Source organism: Theobroma umbraticum, unplaced genomic scaffold, assembly GCF_002168275.2.
Source record: "Theobroma umbraticum cultivar Fairchild unplaced genomic scaffold, ASM216827v3 scaffold_50.0, whole genome shotgun sequence".
Lineage (NCBI taxonomy): Eukaryota > Viridiplantae > Streptophyta > Magnoliopsida > Malvales > Malvaceae > Theobroma > Theobroma umbraticum.
The window spans coordinates 7,276,626-7,300,009 of NW_018397261.1; the positions used below are offsets into that span (position 1 = coordinate 7,276,626).

The window sequence follows — 23,384 nt, forward strand, 5'->3', positions numbered from 1 at the left end:
TTCTTTTCAACCATAAAATGCAATGCTTCCCTGCAAGATTTGCTAAATTTTAGAAAATGGGATTCCAGAAGTGTAAGAAACATTAGCTTTTATGCTGATAGGTAACCCTCAGTGCTTGAATTATGAGCATTCTATTCTGTCCAAAAGGGGGAAAAAAAAAACAGAGGATTAAAGTAGTCTAGTGCTAAAAGAAAGATGGCAGTGACATGAGAAAATGAAATGATTTTAGGTACCATTGTGAGTTTTTTTCCTTTTTTTTTTTTTCTGGTTTTTGGTAGACCACAAATTGCCCTGCTCATGACACCCAAACCATAATGGAATGAATTGGTGACTGGTCCTTATCAGAATATGATCTCCAGTCTCCCCTGACTAGGAAACTAAAGAATTTAACAGACATTGGCAAAATATCCAAAGTAGAATATGTTGTTTATAGTAGCAGCATTCACTGGAGTTGAATCTATCTATAATAAGTAATGCCTGATAACTTTATTTTTTGATTCTTAAACATGAAGAGTCAATCCACGCCAGAGCAGTGAATTAATGGTTAGAAATCAAGTAATATGTTTTTCATTTACAATTGGAGAGTTCCCAGTTAAAAGAAGCATGAAGAATCCGTTGTTGATGGGCAGTAGGTTTGCTGAAATAGCCCAATCTAAAAACCAAGAAAGGGATAACAAGAACATAAACATGACTTCAACCCTCCTAAGAATCAAATCAGTGTTTAGTCCATTTGATTTCTGAGGTTGCAGCAACAGTCCAAAGAACTAGATGCTATAAATAGAACAGTGACTAAGAAGATGGCAGAGCAGAAAACATCCTGCATCTTACAAACAAAGAGATAGGTTATGAAATCTGTGAGGATGGAAATCGAAGCCATGGGCCACAATTAACACACGCAATCATGGTTGGGCAGCTAACTCCTAGAGAACATTGCTCATACGTGGTGTTTTCATTCTCATCTCCTGTTGGTTTTACCTTTTTGTCTTATCAAACTCATGAGCTAGCAGTTAGGTAACCCTTGATTTTTGGCAACTAATCATGGATAAAGTTTGTGAATTCAATGATAAGAGCGCCTTTTGCCCCTTGCTTTTATCTCAATTGTACTAATCATTCTCTTCTTTCATTGAGGAGCAGATGCTTGTAATCGATATTGCTTTAAATGAGAGAACCATTTTTAGGGGTGCTTCTTTTGTTACCCTATGCTCCTTTTTAAGCTTATGTTGCCACAATTATACTTAATTATTATGGCGATAATGATTCTGTGAATTTATAGGCGAGGGCTTCTAAGAGTGTTGACATTTTACAAATGAAAATGATGACTAAGACGTGATGCAGATGATAAACATGTTCAACTTCATTGGAAACCAATGCTGGCGGTGAAGCTAATTCTATTCACATCGTGGAGCAACATGGGTGCATTTTATGCCTTGTCATGAATCAGCTGAGAAACTGCCATTGCTCTCTCGGAAAACAAATCTCGACTGTCGTTCCAGGCTCGAACCAGGCCCTGTAACAAATCTAACCAAATTGGAAGCTATGCAACATAATGGGCCTTATGGGCCGGACCAGCTAGTTAAACTTGCCTGTGGATACTGTCCAGAATCCAGGGACTTTAATCTCAAGTATAGCTAGAAAATATGAATTATGCTGAATATCTAATTAAAATCATGAAATTGGCACCATTATTGATATGAACATAAGTTACCAACTTGTGAAGGGAAAGCCCTCTTCTTTTCTTGGCTTGTAACAGGCAAAACTTGAACTGCCACCAGACAAAAACGTTTGCTGTTGCTATCATAATTATTCAGACTTTACAGTAATACGGTAGTGAGTCGATCTTTTCAACACATGATTTACTCGACATCAACATGAAAATATAAACGAGACAAATCCATCTAAGTTGCTCGCCCGATAAGGTGGACTGATGTTATATGGATCTTTTTCAGAACTGTGACTTGCTCGAGCTGCATTAACTAGAAACCTTAGCTTCCAAGTAGGCAACTGGAAAACCCTTTTTACTATAGAGATATATAACTGCCAAAAAAGAATTATTGGCAACATGAAAAAGAGCAATTTCTCCCCTTTTTTTTTCTTTATGTGTGTGTCTGGCATCCCTAATTCCAAATCCAATTATTTATGACCATGAGCAATTGAGCATGTGAAGCAGTGAGGTGTAATCCACTGAAACAGTGTTTCTCAAGGGGCCCCAAAGAGGGTCTAACATGGGGCTTCAACGTCCTCGTAGTTTTCATGTCTCCTATCTCTGGTAGTTCTGTTCGCATGCGAACTGCCACAGCCTGAACGGACATCCCAACAAACAAATGCCCACTTTCCAGCATCAGCAGATAACACCTTTAGCTTAAGTATATCCCGTTTTCCTTTTTTGGGTTTAATATTTCGATAAAGTTTCTGTTGAAGTAAATTTTGATAAATATTGTACTAGGGAAATAAGGTGTTATCTTTGGGTTTTTATGTGGGTAGTTAAAGAATTGAAGTTATACTTGATATTGTGTTTGGAGAGGTAAAAATAAATAAATAAATAAATAATTTTCTTGATTTTTGTTGGAAAACGTTTACACACCAAACTCACAAAAAACACCAAAATTTGTTGAAAAACAAAAAAAAAAAAGAAAAGAAAATACCAGAAATTTTCCATTCCTCCAATTTCTTTTCTTTCTACTAATATAAGTGTTGACAATGCCAATGTTAAGCCTTTTGGTAATTATAATGAGCTAGTGTCACGGGGTTTTGTTCCAATAAATCGTGCAACTTTAGCCTCGATCCTCCCGTGTATAGGAAACGGATCAAGCTCATGCAACAAAAGTGCAGACTCATAATCAATATAAAAAGATAAAAATAACTGAGAAAAGGGATGTAAGACAGCAAAGTGAGAGTTTATTAAGTTACTATTCAAAAAACAAGACAGAGTTTATTAAGTGAATTCATGTAAAGGTCACAGTTGTGTGCCTCTGACTCATCAGCAATGACCATGCGGGCCTGGATAACTAGCATACGCTGCGTCCCACTCTGTGCGCCACTTTGCCTACGCTGTGACACTCTGTGCTCTAGCTCTTGCTTGTTGCACCTCTGAAGAGGCCAAGATGGGCATGACACGCAAGCTCTCGTAGCTCAGTTGGTTAGAGCACCCGTTTAGTAAGCGGGAGGTCTTGAGTTCGACTCTCAAGAGAGCAGTTGTTGAATTTTTCTTTTGAAATTTTTTCAACCTTAAACCTAATCTGTCAGATGCTGAGTCGGCAGCCCAGCAGCCAACAACAGACACTTTGTACAGCTCAAAAGGTCAGATTATGTCAGCTCAAAGCAGGAAATGAAGGGACCCACTCATTGGTGATCAAAATGATCACATGTCCGCCACGCGACAAACTTTCACGCACGGGGAATCCAATCTGTGCGGTCCATTTCGACGAATCGGGTGGGTCAGTCAAATGATGACTTCTTTTATGTTCGATATCAGCCGTTGGATATTTGCCAATCCATCTATCTACATTGCCTAAAGCAGAAGCTCTCATTTTATCTTGTCAGCGGCCTTCCTGTCATGTATGTTCCCCTACTTTCGCTTTAAAAACATAAGTCACGTACATTTAATTCGATGCTTTTTCTTCTTTTTCTCTCTTCGAAAGACGGTAGATGCCCTTCACGCGCGCCCACCGCCCACGTACCCAACAATTTGTCATCAAGATTCTTTTTCCAGCTAAATTGTAGTCAATAGCTTTGAAGGCCCTTTGCGTGGCTTCTAAATATTAATGGTTGGAAATTTGTATTTAGAGCTTTAAAAAGTAAATAGGCATTGTAATTCTTAAGTATTGGACTTCGGTATTAAATATGCTAGTAATTATATGCACCTTTAATTACAGAATTAAATTTAAATAATTTCAATCCAATTTGCTTTTGACATAAAAAAGATAAAAATTTTATTTAGGTGTCAATATCAATAATGGATTTGAGTAATTACAAAAATTAATTAATTTTAATGGAAGTATACTTTTAGTTTTTGTATTTTATAAATAATGTAAATTAAGTTATTATTTAATAATTTATTTAAATTGAATTATTTTATTTTTTAAATTTGTCAACATCGTTCTAAGTTCTAATATTATTAAAATTTCACTATTAAATATATTAACATAATATTTAATCAAGTTAATATAATATTTAATTATATTAATATAATTTTTTTATTGATATGATGTTGATTATAAATTAACATGATATTGATCATTCTGATATAATATTAATTGAACTAAAAAGATATTTATTCTTTATGTAATGTTGTACATGTACTTTTTATATCATCAATGTTAGTGTAAAATTTTCATTGATTTCTTTCAAGGTTTTGTTAAGTACCCAATCAAAATTTATTTCTTCTTTAAAATCCAAAACATTTAGTTGAATATTGCTCGAAAATTTCTATATCATCTTCCACATGTGCTACTGATCAAATAACATAAAAAAGAGAAAAAAAAATGAAATGCTACATCTATTTTTAGCCATACCCCTAGTTCGATTCTTGAAACTTTATCCATTCCCGCAGTGACAGTTAATTCCACGTTAGCCATGTAAGTTAAGAGTTGATATTTTGCATGGAAGTTCTTCTTCCAACAGTCCAAATCAGTTTGGTATGCCTCTCATAAAATGTGTATAAACAAAAATGCAGTGACCAAACGGACGGATCTGCCTCATCCACATCACGTGACTTTCCGACACTTCCGTGTCCTAAAACCAAACAGGTAACACCTGTCCCCAACATTATCACGTAAACCCAAATTATCACCGAGAAAATCACGGACCCAAAAGATTTTTTCTTCGATGTTTACGGTTTAACCACCAGTTTATTTGGTAACTGTTGTTAAACATACTGACAGATTAACAAGGATTCTTAAAAGGCACAGGGTCTATATCTTTGACGAATTTTTTTTTCGGGTAGGGAATGAAAAGCCTGTTTCTTTTGCAGTTTTTTTATTTTGCAGGCAGTTGGGGAATTATTAGATTCTCATGCTAATATTATCCGTCCGATCAGGAGACCTCGCGCAGGGTCTGGTTATCATCGGAGATTTTATGACCCCCCACTAATCCAACGGCTATCATTAAATGCCATGTGCCATAAACGGCGAAGAGTTATTTTGTCAGATTATGATACCATAATCGCGGACCCAACCCCATTCCTTTCCTAGATGTCATAAGAAAGGGACTCGCACCATTCCAACGACCATCGCTTTTAGTTAATTAAAATTTAAAATCTCACTGCTTTCAAAATGGTCAAAACGGAGTCGTTTTCTGGTTGATTATTGGACTCGAGGATTAATTAATGTTTCAAGATTAGAGAAAATAAAGACGGTAATAATCAATGATCTCTCTTATATCATCTCTGTCGGTAAGCGGACACTCACTCACTTCACTCTTTCACTTCGCTCTTGCTTCCCATGGCTAATTTTTTCTCCAGTTTTCTCCCTTTGCTGTTCCTTCTTTTGATTTCCTCTGATTTTCCGAAATCATTTTCCTCTGATCAAACTGTTAAAACCTTCATCTTCCGTGTAGACTCTGAATCGAAGCCGTCCATTTTCCCCACTCATTATCACTGGTACACTTCCGAGTTCGCGGAACCAACGCGAATCCTCCATGTGTACGACACCGTTTTCAATGGCTTCTCAGCCGTTGTAACTGAAACCCACGCCGCTTCACTCAGTAACCACCCTTCAGTCCTTGCTGTTTTTGAAGACCGCCGCCGGGAGCTTCACACGACTCGCTCCCCTCAGTTCCTCGGGCTAAGAAACCAACACGGACTTTGGTCCGACTCAGACTACGGATCCGATGTCATAATAGGAGTATTTGACACCGGAATCTGGCCCGAACGACGTAGCTTCTCAGACACGAATCTTGGACCGATTCCGGCTCGGTGGAAAGGAGTTTGCCAAACCGGAGCCAAATTCGTTGCTAAAAACTGTAACCGTAAGTTGATTGGAGCGAGATTCTTCTCTAAAGGTCATGAAGCGGCTGCGGGACTGGGTGGTCCGATTGCCGGAATCAACGAAACGATCGAATACATGTCGCCGAGAGATGCTGATGGTCACGGGACTCACACGGCCTCAACCGCCGCCGGAAGACACTCATTCCGCGCCAGCATGGAAGGTTACGCTGCCGGGATCGCGAAAGGTGTGGCGCCGAAAGCCAGACTGGCGGTTTACAAGGTTTGTTGGAAGAATTCAGGTTGTTTCGATTCCGACATTTTAGCCGCTTTCGATGCAGCCGTTAATGATGGCGTCGACGTAATTTCGATTTCGATCGGGGGCGGAGACGGAATCTCTTCTCCTTATTATCTCGACCCGATCGCAATCGGAGCATACGGTGCGGTCTCGCGGGGGGTATTTGTGTCTTCTTCGGCTGGAAACGATGGGCCTAATCTAATGTCGGTTACCAACCTTGCACCTTGGTTGGTTACGGTTGGAGCGGGAACAATCGACCGGAACTTCCCTGCTGACGTCATCCTTGGTGATGGGAGGAGGTTAAACGGCGTCTCGTTGTACTCCGGTGAGCAGTTGAAAGGCAAGATGTATCCGTTGGTGTATCCTGGTAAATCAGGGGTACTCTCGGCTTCTCTATGTATGGAGAATTCGCTTGATCCTCGTGTTGTTAAGGGAAAGATCGTAATTTGTGATCGTGGGAGTAGTCCGAGGGTGGCCAAAGGTTTGGTGGTGCAGAAAGCTGGAGGAGTCGGCATGATTCTTGCTAATGGGGTTTCAAATGGTGAAGGCTTGGTGGGTGACGCTCATATTTTGCCCGCTTGTGCTCTTGGGTCAGATGAAGGGGATGCAGTCAAATCATATGTTTCAACATCAGCAAATCCGACGGCTACCATTGATTTTAAGGGTACTGTCATTGGTATCAAGCCAGCGCCTGTTGTGGCTTCGTTTACCGGGAGAGGACCCAATGGGTTGAACCCTGAAATTCTCAAGCCGGATTTAATTGCTCCGGGGGTTAACATTTTGGCTGCTTGGACTGATGCTGTTGGACCAACAGGGTTAGACTCTGATCAACGGAAAACAGAGTTTAATATCCTATCAGGAACCTCGATGGCTTGTCCTCATGTTAGTGGTGCAGCGGCTTTGCTTAAATCTGCACACCCTGATTGGAGCCCAGCGGCAATTCGATCTGCTATGATGACTACTGCCAGTATAACTGATAACAAGAATCAGCCTATGATCGATGAGGCAACTGGGAAGCAGTCGACTCCTTATGATTTTGGTGCTGGGCATCTTAATCTTGATCGCGCAATGGATCCGGGTCTTATTTATGATATTACTAACAATGATTATGAAAACTTCTTGTGTGCTATTGGTTATAATCCGAAGTTAGTACAAGTTGTTACGCGATCGCCGGCGGTTTGTCCAATGAAGAAGCCGTTGCCTGAGAATCTTAACTACCCTTCGATCGCTGCATTATTTTCAACCACGTCGAGGCGTCCAACAAGTAAGACTTTTATTAGGACGGTGACCAATGTGGGTCAGGCAAATGCAGTTTATGTAGCGAAGATAGAGGCACCGAAAGGGGTGAGAGTGACAGTGAAGCCGGTGGAGTTGGTGTTCACGCCAGCGGTGAAGAAGAGGAGCTTTTTCGTGACCATAACGGCTGATAGCAAGCATCTGGTGCTGGATAATTCAGGAGCTGTTTTCGGGTCACTGTCTTGGACTGATGGGAATAAGCATGTGGTGAGGAGCCCTGTCGTGGTCGCTCAACTCGATCCCTTGTAAAAACTACTGGTAACTTTCGGATTCGATCAATGTAGGTTTTGATCGATGAAAAGAGTTTGGTAAGACTTTGGTAGGTGGGAGTTACGATATTTAATCAGGGGAGAAATCAATATAAGGTAGCATAAGTGTAGAACTTGCTGCGCATAGTGAAGCACTCTTGTGCCTTTTTGTGTGTTTCGTTTCTTCTTCGGCAGGGGTAGGAATTAGGGTGGCCTTTCAAGAACCGGATTTGAGGGTGTCTTAGTGTGACTTTTTGCCCTTGTTTTCTCTTTCTTAATCTTGTGTATTTATAAACTTGAGAAGTTTATCTATATACAGAATAGTTCTAAGAAATTATTAGACAATGAAATCTCCATCTTTGCCGGGTAATGATAGACCCTAACCTTCCTGTCAAATATGCTAATAATATTATTACTGTTCATTGTCCCATCAAAATGAGGTTAACTGGACTGATTAATCTTGCTTTGTCGAGGAGACAAATCTGCGGGATGAACAAAGCCACTCCATCTCCTATGTCGCTTGCAAGAAAGTCAAGAAATTCAAATTGCCTTAATTTTGAAGCAGTGTCCCCCATTGCTGGAGCTTTCAGTGAACTACATGATCGTCATCCTCGCAGTGAAACATGGCAGTCTCACTATTTCTGTTCCAAGGTGTTGGCTCTTGGTTGGTGATTTCACCCGATAACTAATAATTGCTGTTTGAATTTTGTAAGCCCTGCTGACTTTTCTTGTTTTTGGCCCATGGCTAGGAGTCATGCTCAGTGAAAATCTAGCTGTAAGTTGTTTCATTCACTCCGCTGATTAGGGAGCCAAGATTGTCCCATTTCACTACACAATAATTTCTCCTGGTAAATTATCTTGTCTGAGGAACATAATCTGATCAGAGAACAAACATTACTGATATAGAAAGAACTTTAGTAGATTATATTTTTATTGGTATCTCTAACGGATGGTGTAATAATATAAGTTTTGGTATTAGAGTATTCATGGGCTTGAATCTAAATATTCCCATTGGTATAAATGTTTTACATTTTTCAGTCGTGAATTACTAGTTCTAAAGAGTTGCATGTGCTTTAGCGTCTAAAAGTTCCCATTAACGTAAAGAAGATAAACTAGCCGTTCGGAATCTTCATTTTGTCTCGATTGAAGCAGCACCCTGCTTCTTTTCTTTTACCCATAAAGAACAATATTGTCTTCCACTAATGCCGAACGGCATTCTTCCTTCGAAACTCAACAAATTCTCACCGTTTCTTTCCTGGAGTTTCTTGAGTAAGCATCGGACACTTTTGGTCAATGTGAACCAGCCGGCAACCGCCCCTTAATTTCTATTCAAACAAGAAAAAGAAAAAAAAAAAGATGAATGAAAGCCTAAAGAGATAAAGGAAATTAAAGATGGAAAACGAGTAACCCTTTTCGTCTTTTACGAGAACGCAGTTTCTATCATTAAGCTTCTTTTGGCGCTATGCTTGGGGCACCCAGGAGGGCCATTTGGGCCTCCTTGATTCACATGGAATAGATTTACACCCCATCACATTTCCATGATGTTTGCTTTCAATCTAATTTTCTGTCACGCTAGCCCCATATGCACCCCAACTTCATCCTTAAAATAGATAGAGGAGAGGGTCCAATATGTGTAACTTTTAATTTCTTTATATGATCATGCAGAGGATGGTGGGCTATAATCTTCATGGTGGAAGGTGACATTTCGAGTAAAGAAATTAAAATGGTGAGTCGAGCACATTAAATTTGTACTCACCAAGTCACTATTCTGCCATGTTTGTGACCTCTTGGGTCGACCTATACCAAGAAATAATGTCTATGGAGTACTTGATTTATATGGGTAAAATTGTAGCTACTATATACTCGCTCCAATGAATTGCCGGGGACACCTTTGCCCGTTTTCTTTTCCTGTTGCAGGGATAGCGTGCCAGAAAAGCGATGGATTGGGCTAACTTCCGAACTCATGTTTGGCAGGGTGAAGGGAGACCCTGCACAAATTTGGACTGAGGTTCCATACTAAAACAAAGAGTTTGGGAGAAAAGGGTTTTGCTTGCAAGTCACTTTTAAGCATTCGATTTAGTAATCATCTTGAGAAGGGTGAATTTCAGCTGATTGACGCACAATAATTCAAAATATTCTTTAATAATTAACTTGAGTTTATACTTTATAGACTTAAATGGCTGAAATTAAAACTAAAACAAAAAAGAACAAAGATTTTCGTGAAGCATTATTGAAGATCAAAGAGATTGGAAGCCCATGAAAAGCAGGCTTCTTACTTTTGACATGATCTTACCTACAGGTTGTGAGGAGGTTATTTTATTGTATTCTCAAGTTTTTTATGAAAATCCTTGGCTATACTACAGCATTTTTGGACTTACTCGAATTTCAACATATTCGGATTGAGCCGGCATTGGAAGTGGATGCCACTCATATAGTAGTGATCGCATTATTGTTTCAACTAAAACAAAAATGATTCCCAACCCTTTGTTCCTTCACTTCAAACTTAATAATTCTATACCCTATGTATTAATTTCATTAGAAACAATTTGGCAACTCCAAATATTGTGCCAACATCTGCCTCCTTTGCAGGTTTTTGGGCTAACAGGACCTGAATTGGAATGAAGAATACCTGCCATTTGTCGACGAGAAACAGAGCTGATAGAAGGGTGATGGAAAAAGTAGCAGACAGAATAAAAAGAGAAATGGTTGGGTAACTAGCTTATATTTAACAAACTCTACCGAGCCCGAAGAACTTGAAGAACAAGATGCAGCCGAAACGTAGTTAATTACAAGTGTCACTGTTTCCAACTCAAACAGTAGATTGCCTAGTTGAAAAACGATTTTGGTTGACCCCATCCCGCGCTCTCTTTTTCCCTAGTTTATGTATCTTCTTTTGATAGGAGAACAACTCTCAATTACTCTCTAGCACCATTTAACTAGATCCTTATTAATTAATTTATATTTAAGATTAATTAATTTATATTTATCAGATTATGATAAGGATTTAAATTTACAAACTTTTTGAAATTAGAAGATTAAATGAGAGAGCAGAAAAAGCTATAGAAACCAAAATGTTTTGCACGACGAAATGGTGAACATATAGGATGGTACATTTGTAAATAAATTGAATAACGACGGAAATAAGATAATATTCTGGATCATAGTAAGGCCTTCTGAAACCCATTAATGGTAGTAGTAACATCTGAGATAGGGAGAGCACAAAATAATGATACATGCATAGTTGCAGCTGATCCAAAGGCGATATCAGCCTTCATTCAAAAGGGAATAGCTTACCCATTGTGCCAAACAACACTAGATTGCCTAATATTGCTAACAGTTGAAAAACGATTACTCATGCTCTCTCTTATCTTTCTTCTCTAGGAGTAGAACACTTAAATACTCACCACCACACATAGATGAGCTAATTTAGCTAGATTGCTATTATTTAATTTAAATTTATCAGATTAGATATTACAAATTTTTTGAAATTAGATTATATAGATGAAATGTAAATTAATAACAGGATAATAATAAACCGATAATTTATTTATTTATTATTTTAGATAAACAATTTTAATACCTATATCCCATTCTTAGTCTAATTCAAGTTCACATGAGCTTCAACACAAGTCCAGAAAGTTCTTTCCCGTGCCATGTTGCCATTAGGTTCTGCAGATTCCAGAATAACCACTGCAGACATTGCTATGAATGATAAGATCATCATCATCATTATTAAATTTATACAAGAAGACTTTCTCTCTAAATGTATTATATGACAACGTCTAGGTTTCTGCCAACAATTTTTGAGAATGCCAGTAATACATCTTTGTGATCTGGTCATGCTGTCAGAGCTTTGCAGCTGCATCTTGTTTCAACTGACATATAATTGGAACGTCAGAAAAATTTTCCCACATATCCTGAATCATGTTTGGTAAGTGTTCTTCCTATGTCATCTATGGAATATCAACGTTCATGCTGTGTTTAATTTCCTCATATGCCTCTTGAAGACCATCAAGCTCATTTGATACCAACCCCATTCCTTCACTAAAGCACTAAAAAGTTTGACCAAAATTCTTCCAAGACTAGGATAGCCCTCGTCCAGAGCCCATATTTTACGTAATTGGCATGTCCTATGTCCCACCGCCATGAACAAAAATGGTACAGAGGTTGCTGCACGAAGCAACTCTTTAACAAACCGCATACTGCAAGAATCTGCAAAGCCATCAAATTCCACCTGTACCAGTATCAAGACTCTTCTCTCCAACATACATGATTCAACATGGGTGATCTAACCAGAGTTTTGAAAATTTTCTGTTAAGATAAGCTAAAAAATTTAATAATAGTCAGACTCAAAGTTATACTTTTTCCACATTGACAGATACCACGTAGAGTTATTTTTCTCCATGCTTTGGAAATTAAGGATCTTCAGCCTCTGTCATATGGAACCCTACAGAGCAAGCTAACTCCCGGATTCTTAATCAATGCCTTCTTCTGCATGTCTAATCTCAATGCTTCCGCATCCTGAAACCTACCGACTGATGCATAAACATTAGAAAGGAGCACAACTTCATCTGATTCCCTTGGCTCCAGTTCAAGAACCTTCCTTGCTGCAAATTCAGCTACCTCCACATTACCATGAAGCATGCAGCCACTAAGCAAAGCCCTCCAGGCATTAGGACCAATCCCTATTTGACTAACAATCCCGCTTGCATCAGATAAGCAGCCTGCTCGTGCAAGCAAGTCAATGATACAGCCATAATGTTCTTGGATAGGCCTTATTTTATCATCTTCCACCATCTTATTGAAAATCATCAGGCCATCATTTATCAGTCTTGCATGACTACATGCATTTAATATGGACAAATAAGTAGCACTATCAGCATCTTCCATGCCTTCCCTCATTTCATGGTATAGAGCAAGGGCAGTTTCTCCTTGGCCATTGATACCATACCCATTTATAATTGCATTCCAAGAGACTACATCTTTAAGATAACCCATCTCCTTGAAGACAAGGTAAGCAAGTTTCATGTTGCCGCATTTTGAATATGCTGATATCAGAGTATTTTGAACTAATCTATAAGAGGAGAATCCAGCTTCAAAAGCACAACAATGAAGCTGCTGGCAGAGCACAAAATCAGCCATATCAGAGGAAGCTGTTAAAGCACCCATCAGCATTACTGAATCTGGGAGATAGTATTCTTCCAGTCTAAATTTAATAAAGAGATTAAGAGCCTCTCTTGAGAAACCATTTTGCACATATCCTGAAACTATTGCTGCCCATGAAACTAAACTCTTCTGAGTTGATTGATCAAACAAAATTCTTGAAGAATCTACGTCACCACATTTAGAATACATTGCCATAATTGAGTTCACAAGTGGAAGCTCTGATACAAATCCACAAACAACAGCTTGAGCATGGGTTTGTTTTCCTTTCCTCAGATCTCCTAAGATTGCACAAGCTGAAACAAGATTCATAAAAACTATAGCATCATAACTGACCCCACTATCCTTCATTTTGCAGAAAAGCTCTAGAGCATCAGTTGTATACTCAAGGTTTACCAACAAACCAATCATTGTTGTCCAACTGATGACATCTTTGAGTTCCATCCCATCAAAAATTGTTGTCGCAGCATCCAAATCCATCAAACAAGAGTACATGTCAAGTACCGAATTATTAACTCTTATATCTGAACCAAGACCAAACTTAACTACCAAACCATGGATCGATTTGCATACATTTCTCAAGCCTAAACCAACACCACCCTGAATGATAGATAATGCAGTAGCTACATTAGGAACCAAACCACACTTCCTTAGCTTCTTAAACAGTAAAACAGCCTCTTCAAACAGCTCGTTGTTTACAAAGCCTGCAATCATAGCATTGCAAGAAACCAAACCCGGGCTCTGCAGTCCCTCAAATATTTTATATGAATCGGTTATATGTCCGCATTTCGCATAAGCATTAAGCATTGCGGTGCATACAACTAAGTCCAAATCTAATCCACATTTCAAAATTAGTCCATGAATCGATTGCCCCAATTGCAAGTCCCGAATGCCAACAAGAAGACCAACAACGGTGAAAGAATTTGGAAATAAACCCGAGTTTCGCATATGCGTATATGATTCCATGGATTTCATGTGATGCCCATTTATTGAATACCCGTGAATCAGAATGGACCATAAAACTACGTTTCTTTGGGGAATTTGACCGAACAATTTCTCTGCTTCTTCGATTCTCCCAGCTTTCAAGTGGCTGCTCAAGAGTTTGGAGGCATTATATGAATTAATGCATGGAGAAGAAGGTTTGAAAGAAGTAGAGAAGCTATTGAAATGAAGAAAAGCAGATGGGTGTTTCCTGATTTTGCTTAAAATCATGGAAATCCTAGGCGTTGAATTTAAAGATTTGGACTACAGTAGTGAAATCCGTTTAAAAACTTATTTATCAAATTCTTTAACTACTATTACTTTCCTTTAAGCCGGCTCAACTCTCCACCCTCCGCCGCTTAAGTCTTTTATATCTATCTATATTATAATGATCTCTTTATCTATAATATTTAAAATACTATATTTTTAGCAGATATTCATATAATATAACATGGCTAATATCTGGACCTGTTGGACCTTTTACTACTAGTACTTCTGTTTTAAACCGGCTTAAGTCTCAACTATCCATGCCTAAGTTAACCGAGACATTTGTTTTTCGCTTTGCACTTTCACAGATAGTTGAATAATGTACAGTTCTATGGAAGCCGACCGACCCACCATGGACCGCTCTATTTGTCTCTGGTAAGCTTTAAATATGAACGTAGATAGAAAAGTCAAAGCAACCGAAACACGGCCGCTTGTCCGTTTGTCAATAAATAAAATCCCACTTCCTTTCAAATGACAGTTAGCTAGACACCGGGGACAGTTAAGCTGCCACGGTGGTGACGCGGCTTCTCCTAGTACCGCCACGTGCTGCACGTCTATCCAGGACCAGGACCTAACGTACACGCCTTTGTGTAGTTTTTGTTTTACTTCGTCCTTAAGACTGTCCCACCTTAAATTCTCTCCATATCCAAAGCCAAATCCGAGAAACTGAATACAGAAAACAGGGCTCAGAAATCCCAAACAGATCGAGGTCAAGTAACCAAAGAAAGAGATCTATGTCTTCTTCTTGTTCTCCAAAACCCTTTCAAAACCCTTCCTCTCTTTACCCACAAGTTGATCTGTCAAACCCAGATGCTACTTCATTCTCCTCTTCTCCGTCTCCTTCTTCTACTTCGTTATACCCTTCCATTGACGTGAAAGATTTAGCAGAAAACCTCTTTCCGGAAGACGACACTGTTTTACACACCCATCAAGATTCTCAAGAACAACTCCTCCTCAAAATCCCCGGCGCCATAGTTCACCTTATTGAACGAGAAACCAGCGTAGAGCTCGCTTGCGGTGAGTTCTGTCTTGTTAGTCTCCTCCAAGGTGATAACGTTGTTGTTGTTTTTGCTCGTGTTGGTGATGATATTCAATGGCCTTTGGCTAAAGATGAGCCTGTAGTTAAGCTCGATACGTCCCACTATTTCTTTACTCTTCGAGTACTGTCAAATGGATCGTTTGAAGATGGTAAAGATTCTAAAGAAAGCGAGGAGGTTTTGAACTATGGCTTGACAATAGCTGCAAAAGGGCAAGAGGGGTTGTTGAAGGAACTGGATAGAGTGTTGGAAACTTACAGTTGTTTTTCGGTTCAAGAAGTGAAAGGTATAGGGAATTGGAATGTTGTGGATACGAGAAATGTGGCGCCCGAGGAGTTGGACAGAGGGGACAAGAGGGAGTTGATAGTTGGGAGTTCAATGGCGTATTGGACTACTTTGGCGCCTAATGTTGAAGATTATAGCGGATCTATAGCGAGGGTGATTGCGTCAGGGTCAGGATACGTTGTAAAAGGGATTTTGTGGTGCGGTGATGTTACTGTGGATAGGTTGAAGTGGGGCAATGAGTTCTTGAAAAAGAGGATGAAGCCAGGTTCAACATCAGAGATTAGTCCTGGGGCCTTGAGAAGGATGAAAAGGTTTGTTTCTTGATCATATCACTATAAGTCTTTTTTTGGTTTTAGCCTTCCCTGTAGACACTCTGTCCATTTCTGTCATTCTTTGTCTAGCAGGTAGTGATGATTTATGTAACTGCTTGAGCTGCTTAAATTTTTTTTTATCTTTTTTAGAAAGGTTAGGAGCTCCTGAAACAGAATTATAGTTTGGCTAAATTAATGATTAATAATGAACTACATAACCATCTGCAATCTGTGTGAAAAATCTTCTCAAGTATCTTTGGGATCATTGAAGAAAAGTTTGCAACAAGGGTGTGGTACGATCACTGCCGTCGCTAGAAATTAAAGGACTAATTATAATTAAGTATCATGGGAGTTTTATGTAATTGTCTGATGCCATAACAATTCTAGCATGCCTTTAATTGTTAAGTTAAATTTTAGAGAGATATCTTATTCTGTCTGTGGAGGACAAATGTCAGTACATTCCTCTGTAATTCTTTGATTAATGAGTTTTAAGTGATGAGGGATAGGATTCTGCTATATATCTTGATAATGTTGTTGTCGACTCTACATTTCTTTGTGGCCTATTTGCTTATTAAAGTGTGGCAGCATCTAATGGATATTGTGAACATTTCAGGGTTAAGAAATTAACAAAGGTGTCCGAGAAAGTGGCCACTGGAATTCTTTCTGGAGTAGTTAAGGTGTCTGGATTCTTCACAAGTTCAATTATCAACTCCAAAGTTGGCAAGAAATTTTTCAACCTGCTGCCTGGAGAAATTGTTCTTGCTTCCTTGGATGGATTTAGTAAGTTCTTTCTTGCCATAAACTTTTTCTTATTTGTTATGACTCTGATGATGCTTTTCTCTGCTAGGATGCCAATTCCATGCCTGCTATTTCTATGCATCCAAATGAGGATAGCAATATGTTTTATTACTTAGTAACTATAACTACATGTCTGACCCTTCTCTAATTGCAATATGCTTTTCGTTTATTGGTATGTCTCTGTTATGTTTATTCATATAAAATTGCAGCATGGTATCTGCTTATTATAGTATTCTTACTATCTTCTCCTTGTATGTCCATTTAGATAAGGTTTGTGATGCTGTTGAAGTAGCTGGAAGGAATGTCATGTCTACCACATCAGTTGTGACAACTGGACTTGTTTCCCAGAGGTATGTTCCTAAAAATAAAAGTTGATTTGAATTCCACTTGTCATCAATATGATCATCATGTTTATGCCACTGATAAGGTTATTCATCCAAAGTTGAGTGCAAGACAGAAGGGCTTAGATATGTGGACCTAGATTGGCTAATATGTAGTGTCTAATCCAAATATGTATCCCACTTAAATTGGAGAAACAAGACATGTTGATTGTGGTTTCGTTGTCGTAGGTATGGAGAAAAGGCAGGACAGGTGACAAATGAAGGGCTTGATGCCGCAGGACATGCCATCGGAACTGCTTGGGCCGTCTTCAAGATAAGAAAGGCTCTTAACCCAAAGAGTGTTCTCAAACCCACAGCCCTTGCAAAAGCTGCTGCACAGGCAAATGCTGCTGATTTGAAGGCCAAAAATAAGAAGTAAAACTCTATAATATATGAGACAGTTAGGAATTTTTGGAGAGATGTTTTTAGGACTGCAGTTTCTTAATGGTTGAGCTGTTTCTTAAAATTCAAAAAGGCGATTGTATTTAATGTTGTTTGTTTCTTTATTCTTTGCAGTAAATGTTATGAGTTCGTCAATGTTAAGAGTCAAGCTCCTTTGCCCTGATTTAAATTCTGACGATTGTTATTCTGTACTTGAATGTGTGAAGTTGTACAGTTATTAAAGGGCTATATACCGAAGTGTAAATGTCAATGTGATATAAAGCAATAATGTAGCTGAATTAAGAATTCTTCGAATCTGGCAATTTAGCCTAAGCCTATATCAGCAGAGGTGATGAAGAAGCTTCTTTGTTCTTGCTAATTGATATCTGCAGGGAAGTGGACACATCTTAATCCTTGCAGAATTTGGTTTTGATTACATTGGGCACCTCACAGAACCATTAATTTGTTGTTCTTGCTCACAAGTCACAAAACATGGATTGAGTACATACTATATCTATATTCCTACCATACTGACTTAAAATTTCTTGGACGATCCTGACTCTTAGTAACTAGTTTTAAATGGCTTGTAAGTCTTGAGATCCAGAATAACTCCAGCCACAGATCCAACTGCAGCAGCCACTGTTACAAAGAAACAAGCTACACTAATTATTTGAAGGGCAAGCCACCTGGTTGTTCCCCGCCCAATCATCTTCTGAGATATATACATCTCAACGGGGAAATAAACAGTTAATGGCCAGAATCCCATTGCCCCAAGGAATCCAACGACATCATTGAAAAATGGCATGAGCATGGCTATAACAGTTGTCATCACAACAAATATTGTCCTCCATAGTAGGCGGAAGAGGTTGAGCTGGTATACACCGCCAAAGGGAGTGGGTATGTCATATTCTGCTGTCACGAAGCCACTCTTTGGCCACATTTGAGCACACCATTTTTCAACAAATGCAAATAAGGGCTGGCAAAAGACCTACATTTCATGTTTATACAACTTAGTTCTGATTAAAAGCTAAAACAGAAATTTCAGGAGGTCATATTAGCTAATCAAAGCTAAATTTATTGGTGAACCTGGTAATTCTCTTTACTATGTGTTTTGACAGAGCATACCTGATATGCGCCAACGAGGTGGACAACAATCGCTAGATTTGCAATATCTAGCAACCAGTAGGGGTTGTAAAATCCAAACCCAGTCAAAAGATTTCCAGGTGCGAGATCACCAAAGGCTGCATATCCCATGCAACCACAGAATAAGTAAAACACTGTTGTTACAGTGATGCTGAATAAAGTAGCCTTTTTCATTGTCTTGTATTCTGCTGGAGGAGATTTTACTGTATCCTGAAGATGCACAGGCCATATTATAACTAACGGCAACATTTCTATGTTATACACTACTTAATATTATCCTCCACATATATACCTGAATTTCAATAAGGATTATAGAATAGGAGTATGCAAAAGCAATAGCTCCCAGAGCTTGCAAAGTCCTCCATATCTTCTGCATGCCAGTAACTGTGCCAGCATGTGTTACTGTACCTATGCTTATTCCCAGGAGGCTTCCATCAATTTTCCCGTGTTCTGCAGAAAAGAATTTGAAACTCGTTTCTATTTATATAAATGAATGCTAGATGCATGGTGACAACGAAAAGCTATTCATGTACTTTGTTTTCAATTCTGGTAGTTAATGAAGGAAAAATAAAGTAAACCATTTTCCGAACTTTTTCAACTCTTCAAAAGTGGGCTTAACAGCTGCTGTTGCAGTCAAGGGAGCATAAATTACTATCCATGTTTATACCTGCAACTTTTCCAATGCCAAGAGCAAGGCCAACCGTAGAATATGTAAATGACATAATAGCTGCAACTATGGAGAGCCACCATACATGACTAAAGTCCGGTATCTGAGAAAAAATCACTTCCACAATTCCAAATGTTATCATATACCCGTTACTTGACATATGACATGGATCTGTCCCACCACTCTTGTGCAAACAGTTTGCTCTCTTGATCGCCCTAAACAAGCACAGTTACATACACTCGATTTTAGTTCATAGCATGTAACCATCTAAATAGGATTATATGCAAGCATTTCAAACTAGTGAAATTCCCATAGCAGAAAAGAGATGATGATGTTAGTCAAGATAACTCACATCATACTGACTGATGCAGCTATTGTATACCCTACTGCGACACCAAACAAATTCAGGTATTGGATCCATCCACATAACTTGACCTTCCATCCTCCTGCAATATCAAAATATATCAATAATATTGGCATCAAACTTTTATAATGTCATGATTTTATCATGATAACAATACTGTGAAAACTTTTAGTTGCATGATAATCATATACAGTAGCATTAATTCTGTTACCTAAGTGTGCCTTGACAGCCTCCATGTAGGTATAGTTTCTTTGTCCCGTGATAGGGTCACCACACCTATAACACTCTGTAAGGAGGTTGGAAGTATAGAGATTGACGAAGGCGAAAAGTACCAGGACAGTTGGCCCTGCAACCCAACCAAGCTGCGCTATGGCCCATGCCAATGATAGAACTCCTGACCCTATAACAGCAGTTATAATATGCGATGTTGCAGTCCAAAAAGTTCCTGCATCCGCATAATTTTTATAGTTTCAAGGACTTGAAAGAAACAAAAGGTAATAAGCATACTAGAGCTCCATATCAAGCATGTCATAATGTTACCCGTTCTCTTCAAGCGGCCGTCATCATCAAAACACTTGGAATAGTTGGCTTGAGGGTCCATTGCTTCACTCTCATTCTGAGCTTTAGGCTGAACTTCTACTTGCAAGTAGTGCCTGATATCATGCCTTTCTTCGGTCTAAAAGAGAACATAATGTTAGAAGAGGTGAAGAACAACAAAATGAAAAAGTAAGTGTTTCGATGAAGTAGGAGATAGGGCAGCATATTACAACGCCATGGTTGATCCTGCTAGGCATAGTCCGACTCCTCTGCAACATGGTTGTGCAGATTAATGGGAAGATAAAAATATTGCACGGTAAGAGAGGGAAGGAGAGGGGTACCTAGGGAAAGCTAAGAAGAAGCAGAAGATGGTGGATGTTTCAGATTTGTATAAAGGACCTTTTATAGGAGAGAAGATAGTGAACACAGTCAGCTGGTTCTATAGGTCCAAAGGTACTGATGAACAATCGTGCATGTAACACGTTTTTCCCTCTCTGTCCATATCCTAAACACTCCTCAGTTTTAAACCAAAGTACTTAAACAAATTAATTAACTCAGGAAGCTATCATTACCCATTCATGTCACAATTCCTACCTTTCTCCATTAAAATTAAAGTTTCAGCAGTTTTAATTAGTGGTCTAAATTGTCTCTTTGATATTGTTGTCTTTTAAGAGATTAATACGACCCTGCTTTTAAACATATTGACTTATGGAATCATAAGGCTGAACATTAGTGCATGACATCTTTAATTAGCCCAAAAAAAAAATAAGTGTATGATATACTGGCAAAAAATGGCCACAATATCTATAAAATATCTATGAACATCTATAACAAAAGTTTAATCATAAGCCTGGTTTGGCTTGGTGACACCATCTGCTTCTAGGACAAGTGTTAACAGGAAAGAATTTTCCTTTATTTAAGTTTTGGGACAATCTGTTGTATTTTCCTTTTCATCCCTGCAGCCTTTAGATCATTGTCAGGAATATACGGGGCAGAAGGTGCAAGACTGTTTAATAATCAATGAAGCAGATAACCGACAGGGACAACTTAGCTTGAGAAACTGAAAAAATTTTGAAACTACACAGGAGAGGTTGACCATCGAATCAATGGGACAACTTTCCTCTTAGCATGGCTTTCTAGTTTCTAGGAAAGATAAGTGTTGTCCTGATTGCTCCAAGACTGTTGCTTTACACTAAGTGTACGTTATTTCTAACTACGTAATGTGAGTTTTCTTATTTAATCCAGTTGGTGAGCTGTTGCAATGGCTTTGGATGCTAATAACTTCCCAAATCAATTCTTTATGGCATCCAAAAATTACAGATCACCTCTATTTCATTGTCTCTCTTTCTTTTTTTCATTATTGTTGCTGACTCATCGATGTTTATTGCTCTCCCATGTTGTACAACTCCAAGAAGTTAACGTGAGCGTCAGGACAGATGATCACCAGCATGCCACGATTGGATTCTGCTGCACAGGGAAGTTGCTGGCTTTGGCTCAGGCCATTGCCTCTCTTTTCTCGATCCGTTCATCTTTGGCAGGTTATTGCTTTCAGTTTTCCAAAGTCTAAGAATAATATTCCTAAGTTCAATCTTTCCTACTTTGTCGGTCTTGAAACAAATACTTCATTCTCTTTTGTCACAAATTGAAGAATCTGGATGGCTGTCGAAGGAACATTTTAGCCAAGGATTTGGTTCAGCAAGATCTCTTTGTTAGTTAGTTGTTACATCCAAAGAATTCCAGTTGACTCATGATTATTCAGGCTTAAGCCTAACTGAGTTATTTTTAGGCACATGAATCTCCATTTTGGTTAAATGCTTGTGGGAACAAAATTCATCCTTGTATCTGGCTATACCTACCCCTAGCTCATTCTGCATTGTTATGGTATCTGTTTCTTTCCCCTAGTGGATGGTGGTTAAGGTTCATTTTCATTTGATCTGATTGAAGTGGTAGGATGTCAACTTTCCACTATGGGGAAATGACTAGCATACAAGCACACTAATCCTTTAGCCACCCCTTTTTCTTTTCTTGTTTTCCATTACAAGGAGATTGGTATTTAGATATTAGACAACTTGAACTGAAATAAACCTTCCGAAGACTTGCTTCGCAGGGAACGTGGAGTGCCTTTCGTTTTCGGCAGCCCCCCTTCCTTTATCGAAGACTAATCATAAAAAAAAGAATCTTCTCTTTCCCAAAAATGCTTGCTGACACCCCCACCACAAGCTACAGCTCCCACAACCTGCTCATTCCTAACCTCTCTTGCATCCTCCTTAATACCCTTCTCTTTTCTTGCTGGGATATTCAAATATTTACGCAAAGTTGGATTGATAATTAATTCCGATAACGGAGCTCCCACATTTTGTTTCTGATTATCAAGGCGAGATCGTTTGTTACATATAAAAGAAGAGCTTTCTTTTAACCATTTGGTAATCATCTTAGCTACTTAATGTGTGCATTTAACATTAATCTTCCTATGCATTGACATTGACTCCTTTACAAGAACCGCCATGGCCTGATGATGACATAGCTTCTCAACTTACAGGTCAACTTAAAGAAGTCAGAACTCAGAACAGAGTGAGAGCACTTCTCAATTTACTCGGCCCCTTGACTTGGACCACTCAATCCACGGCTTCACAAACATAATTTAAGTAAAAACGTTTTGACATATACAATTTCCTGCTTACTCATCTATTTAAAACAAAACTACAAGAATTGAGCAGTACTTTTCAGAATGCCTGTTGCGGAAGTAAGAAATAAAGCATATATACAGGCAAAACACCAACTAAAGTTAAGTGGGTGTTGAGAGTCTCGATGGCATCCAAGGGGTATCAGGGGTGGAGGAAGATTAATGGTAGGCACTAGTTCATTTTGTTTTGGGCCATTGAAACTTGAAATGAAACAACTAGAACTGGTCTGGGTATTGGTTCCAAACGTGATTTCTCTATCGCACTAAACTTTGAAAGAGAGCTGACCCAAGTCCACTCTCCCACCGTACTGTCCCACACTGGTATTTCGTGCGAAAATTGATGTACCCTTCATCTCCAAGTGTTTTTCTTATTCTTTTGTTGATCATTGTCGTTAAGATTTTTAAGTGCTGTCCACTTTATTTTTTTTTTCAACCAAAAGTGGTTTTTAATTTATTAAAACCACTAAAATTCAGTGAAAAGATGAGCCAAATAATCATCCATTTTAATAACAGACGCCCATAGAAGTCTGGTAGAAAATCAAATAAACAAAAAATACTGCATCGCAGTACATCAATAAAGTCAAATAGTGCCCATGACTATACATTAGACAGGATTAGAGATGAA

The 23,384-nt window shown here is 38.7% G+C and overlaps 4 protein-coding genes and 1 non-coding gene across 6 annotated transcripts; 3 read left to right on the forward strand and 2 right to left on the reverse strand.

Annotated features, from left to right (window-relative positions):
- The first annotated feature begins 3,118 nt into the window (after positions 1-3,118).
- On the forward strand, positions 3,119-3,191 carry TRNAT-AGU (transfer RNA threonine (anticodon AGU)). The gene has a single exon. It is a non-coding gene; the product is annotated as a tRNA-Thr (tRNA).
- A 2,206-nt stretch (positions 3,192-5,397) lies between these two features.
- Positions 5,398-8,112, forward strand: LOC110418061 (subtilisin-like serine protease 2). Its single transcript, XM_021430677.2, has one exon. The coding sequence runs from the start codon at positions 5,439-5,441 to the stop codon at positions 7,761-7,763; it is 2,325 nt and encodes a 774-aa protein (XP_021286352.1). The 5' UTR covers positions 5,398-5,438; the 3' UTR covers positions 7,764-8,112.
- A 3,436-nt stretch (positions 8,113-11,548) lies between these two features.
- LOC110418478 (pentatricopeptide repeat-containing protein At1g11290, chloroplastic-like) lies at positions 11,549-14,225 on the reverse strand. The gene has a single exon (XM_021431218.1). It carries the CDS (start codon positions 14,135-14,137, stop codon positions 12,188-12,190), a length of 1,950 nt encoding a protein of 649 aa, XP_021286893.1. The 5' UTR covers positions 14,138-14,225; the 3' UTR covers positions 11,549-12,187.
- A 584-nt stretch (positions 14,226-14,809) lies between these two features.
- On the forward strand, positions 14,810-17,680 carry LOC110417566 (protein EARLY-RESPONSIVE TO DEHYDRATION 7, chloroplastic-like). 2 transcript variants are annotated; one of them, XM_021429973.2, is made up of 5 exons: positions 14,810-15,806; positions 16,420-16,586; positions 16,870-16,954; positions 17,174-17,359; positions 17,501-17,680. In XM_021429973.2, the coding sequence occupies exons 1-5, from the start codon at positions 14,908-14,910 to the stop codon at positions 17,547-17,549; spliced, it is 1,386 nt and encodes a 461-aa protein (XP_021285648.1). In that variant the 5' UTR covers positions 14,810-14,907; the 3' UTR covers positions 17,550-17,680. The 2 variants fall into 2 exon arrangements, with proteins under 2 accessions (XP_021285648.1, XP_089640004.1); XM_089783878.1 differs by having other exon boundaries at positions 14,811-15,806; positions 17,174-17,680.
- Positions 17,681-17,816: 136 nt separating this feature from the next.
- Positions 17,817-20,463, reverse strand: LOC110417565 (amino acid permease 3-like). The gene is made up of 8 exons (XM_021429972.2): positions 20,307-20,463; positions 20,080-20,215; positions 19,751-19,984; positions 19,528-19,621; positions 19,176-19,390; positions 18,801-18,958; positions 18,491-18,718; positions 17,817-18,353 (listed from the first exon to the last, which is right to left on the reverse strand). The coding sequence occupies exons 1-8, from the start codon at positions 20,352-20,354 to the stop codon at positions 17,928-17,930; spliced, it is 1,539 nt and encodes a 512-aa protein (XP_021285647.1). The 5' UTR covers positions 20,355-20,463; the 3' UTR covers positions 17,817-17,927.
- Positions 20,464-23,384: the final 2,921 nt, after the last annotated feature.

Excerpts from the sequence above, each read along its gene's own strand:
- LOC110418478 (XM_021431218.1), bottom strand. The coding sequence starts at position 14,137 with ATGATTTTAAGCAAAATCAGGAAACACCCATCTGCTTTTCTTCATTTC.
- LOC110417565 (XM_021429972.2), bottom strand. The coding sequence starts at position 20,354 with ATGTTGCAGAGGAGTCGGACTATGCCTAGCAGGATCAACCATGGCGTT. Across the intron at positions 20,216-20,306 it reads GCAGGATCAACCATGGCGTT|ACCGAAGAAAGGCATGATAT; the intron begins GTAATATGCTGC and ends GTTCTCTTTTAG. Across the intron at positions 19,622-19,750 it reads GGCTGTCAAGGCACACTTAG|GAGGATGGAAGGTCAAGTTA; the intron begins GTAACAGAATTA and ends TTGATATTGCAG.
- LOC110418061 (XM_021430677.2), top strand. The coding sequence starts at position 5,439 with ATGGCTAATTTTTTCTCCAGTTTTCTCCCTTTGCTGTTCCTTCTTTTG.
- LOC110417566 (XM_021429973.2), top strand. The coding sequence starts at position 14,908 with ATGTCTTCTTCTTGTTCTCCAAAACCCTTTCAAAACCCTTCCTCTCTT. Across the intron at positions 16,955-17,173 it reads ACTGGACTTGTTTCCCAGAG|GTATGGAGAAAAGGCAGGAC; the intron begins GTATGTTCCTAA and ends TCGTTGTCGTAG. Across the intron at positions 17,360-17,500 it reads TTGAAGGCCAAAAATAAGAA|TAAATGTTATGAGTTCGTCA; the intron begins GTAAAACTCTAT and ends TATTCTTTGCAG.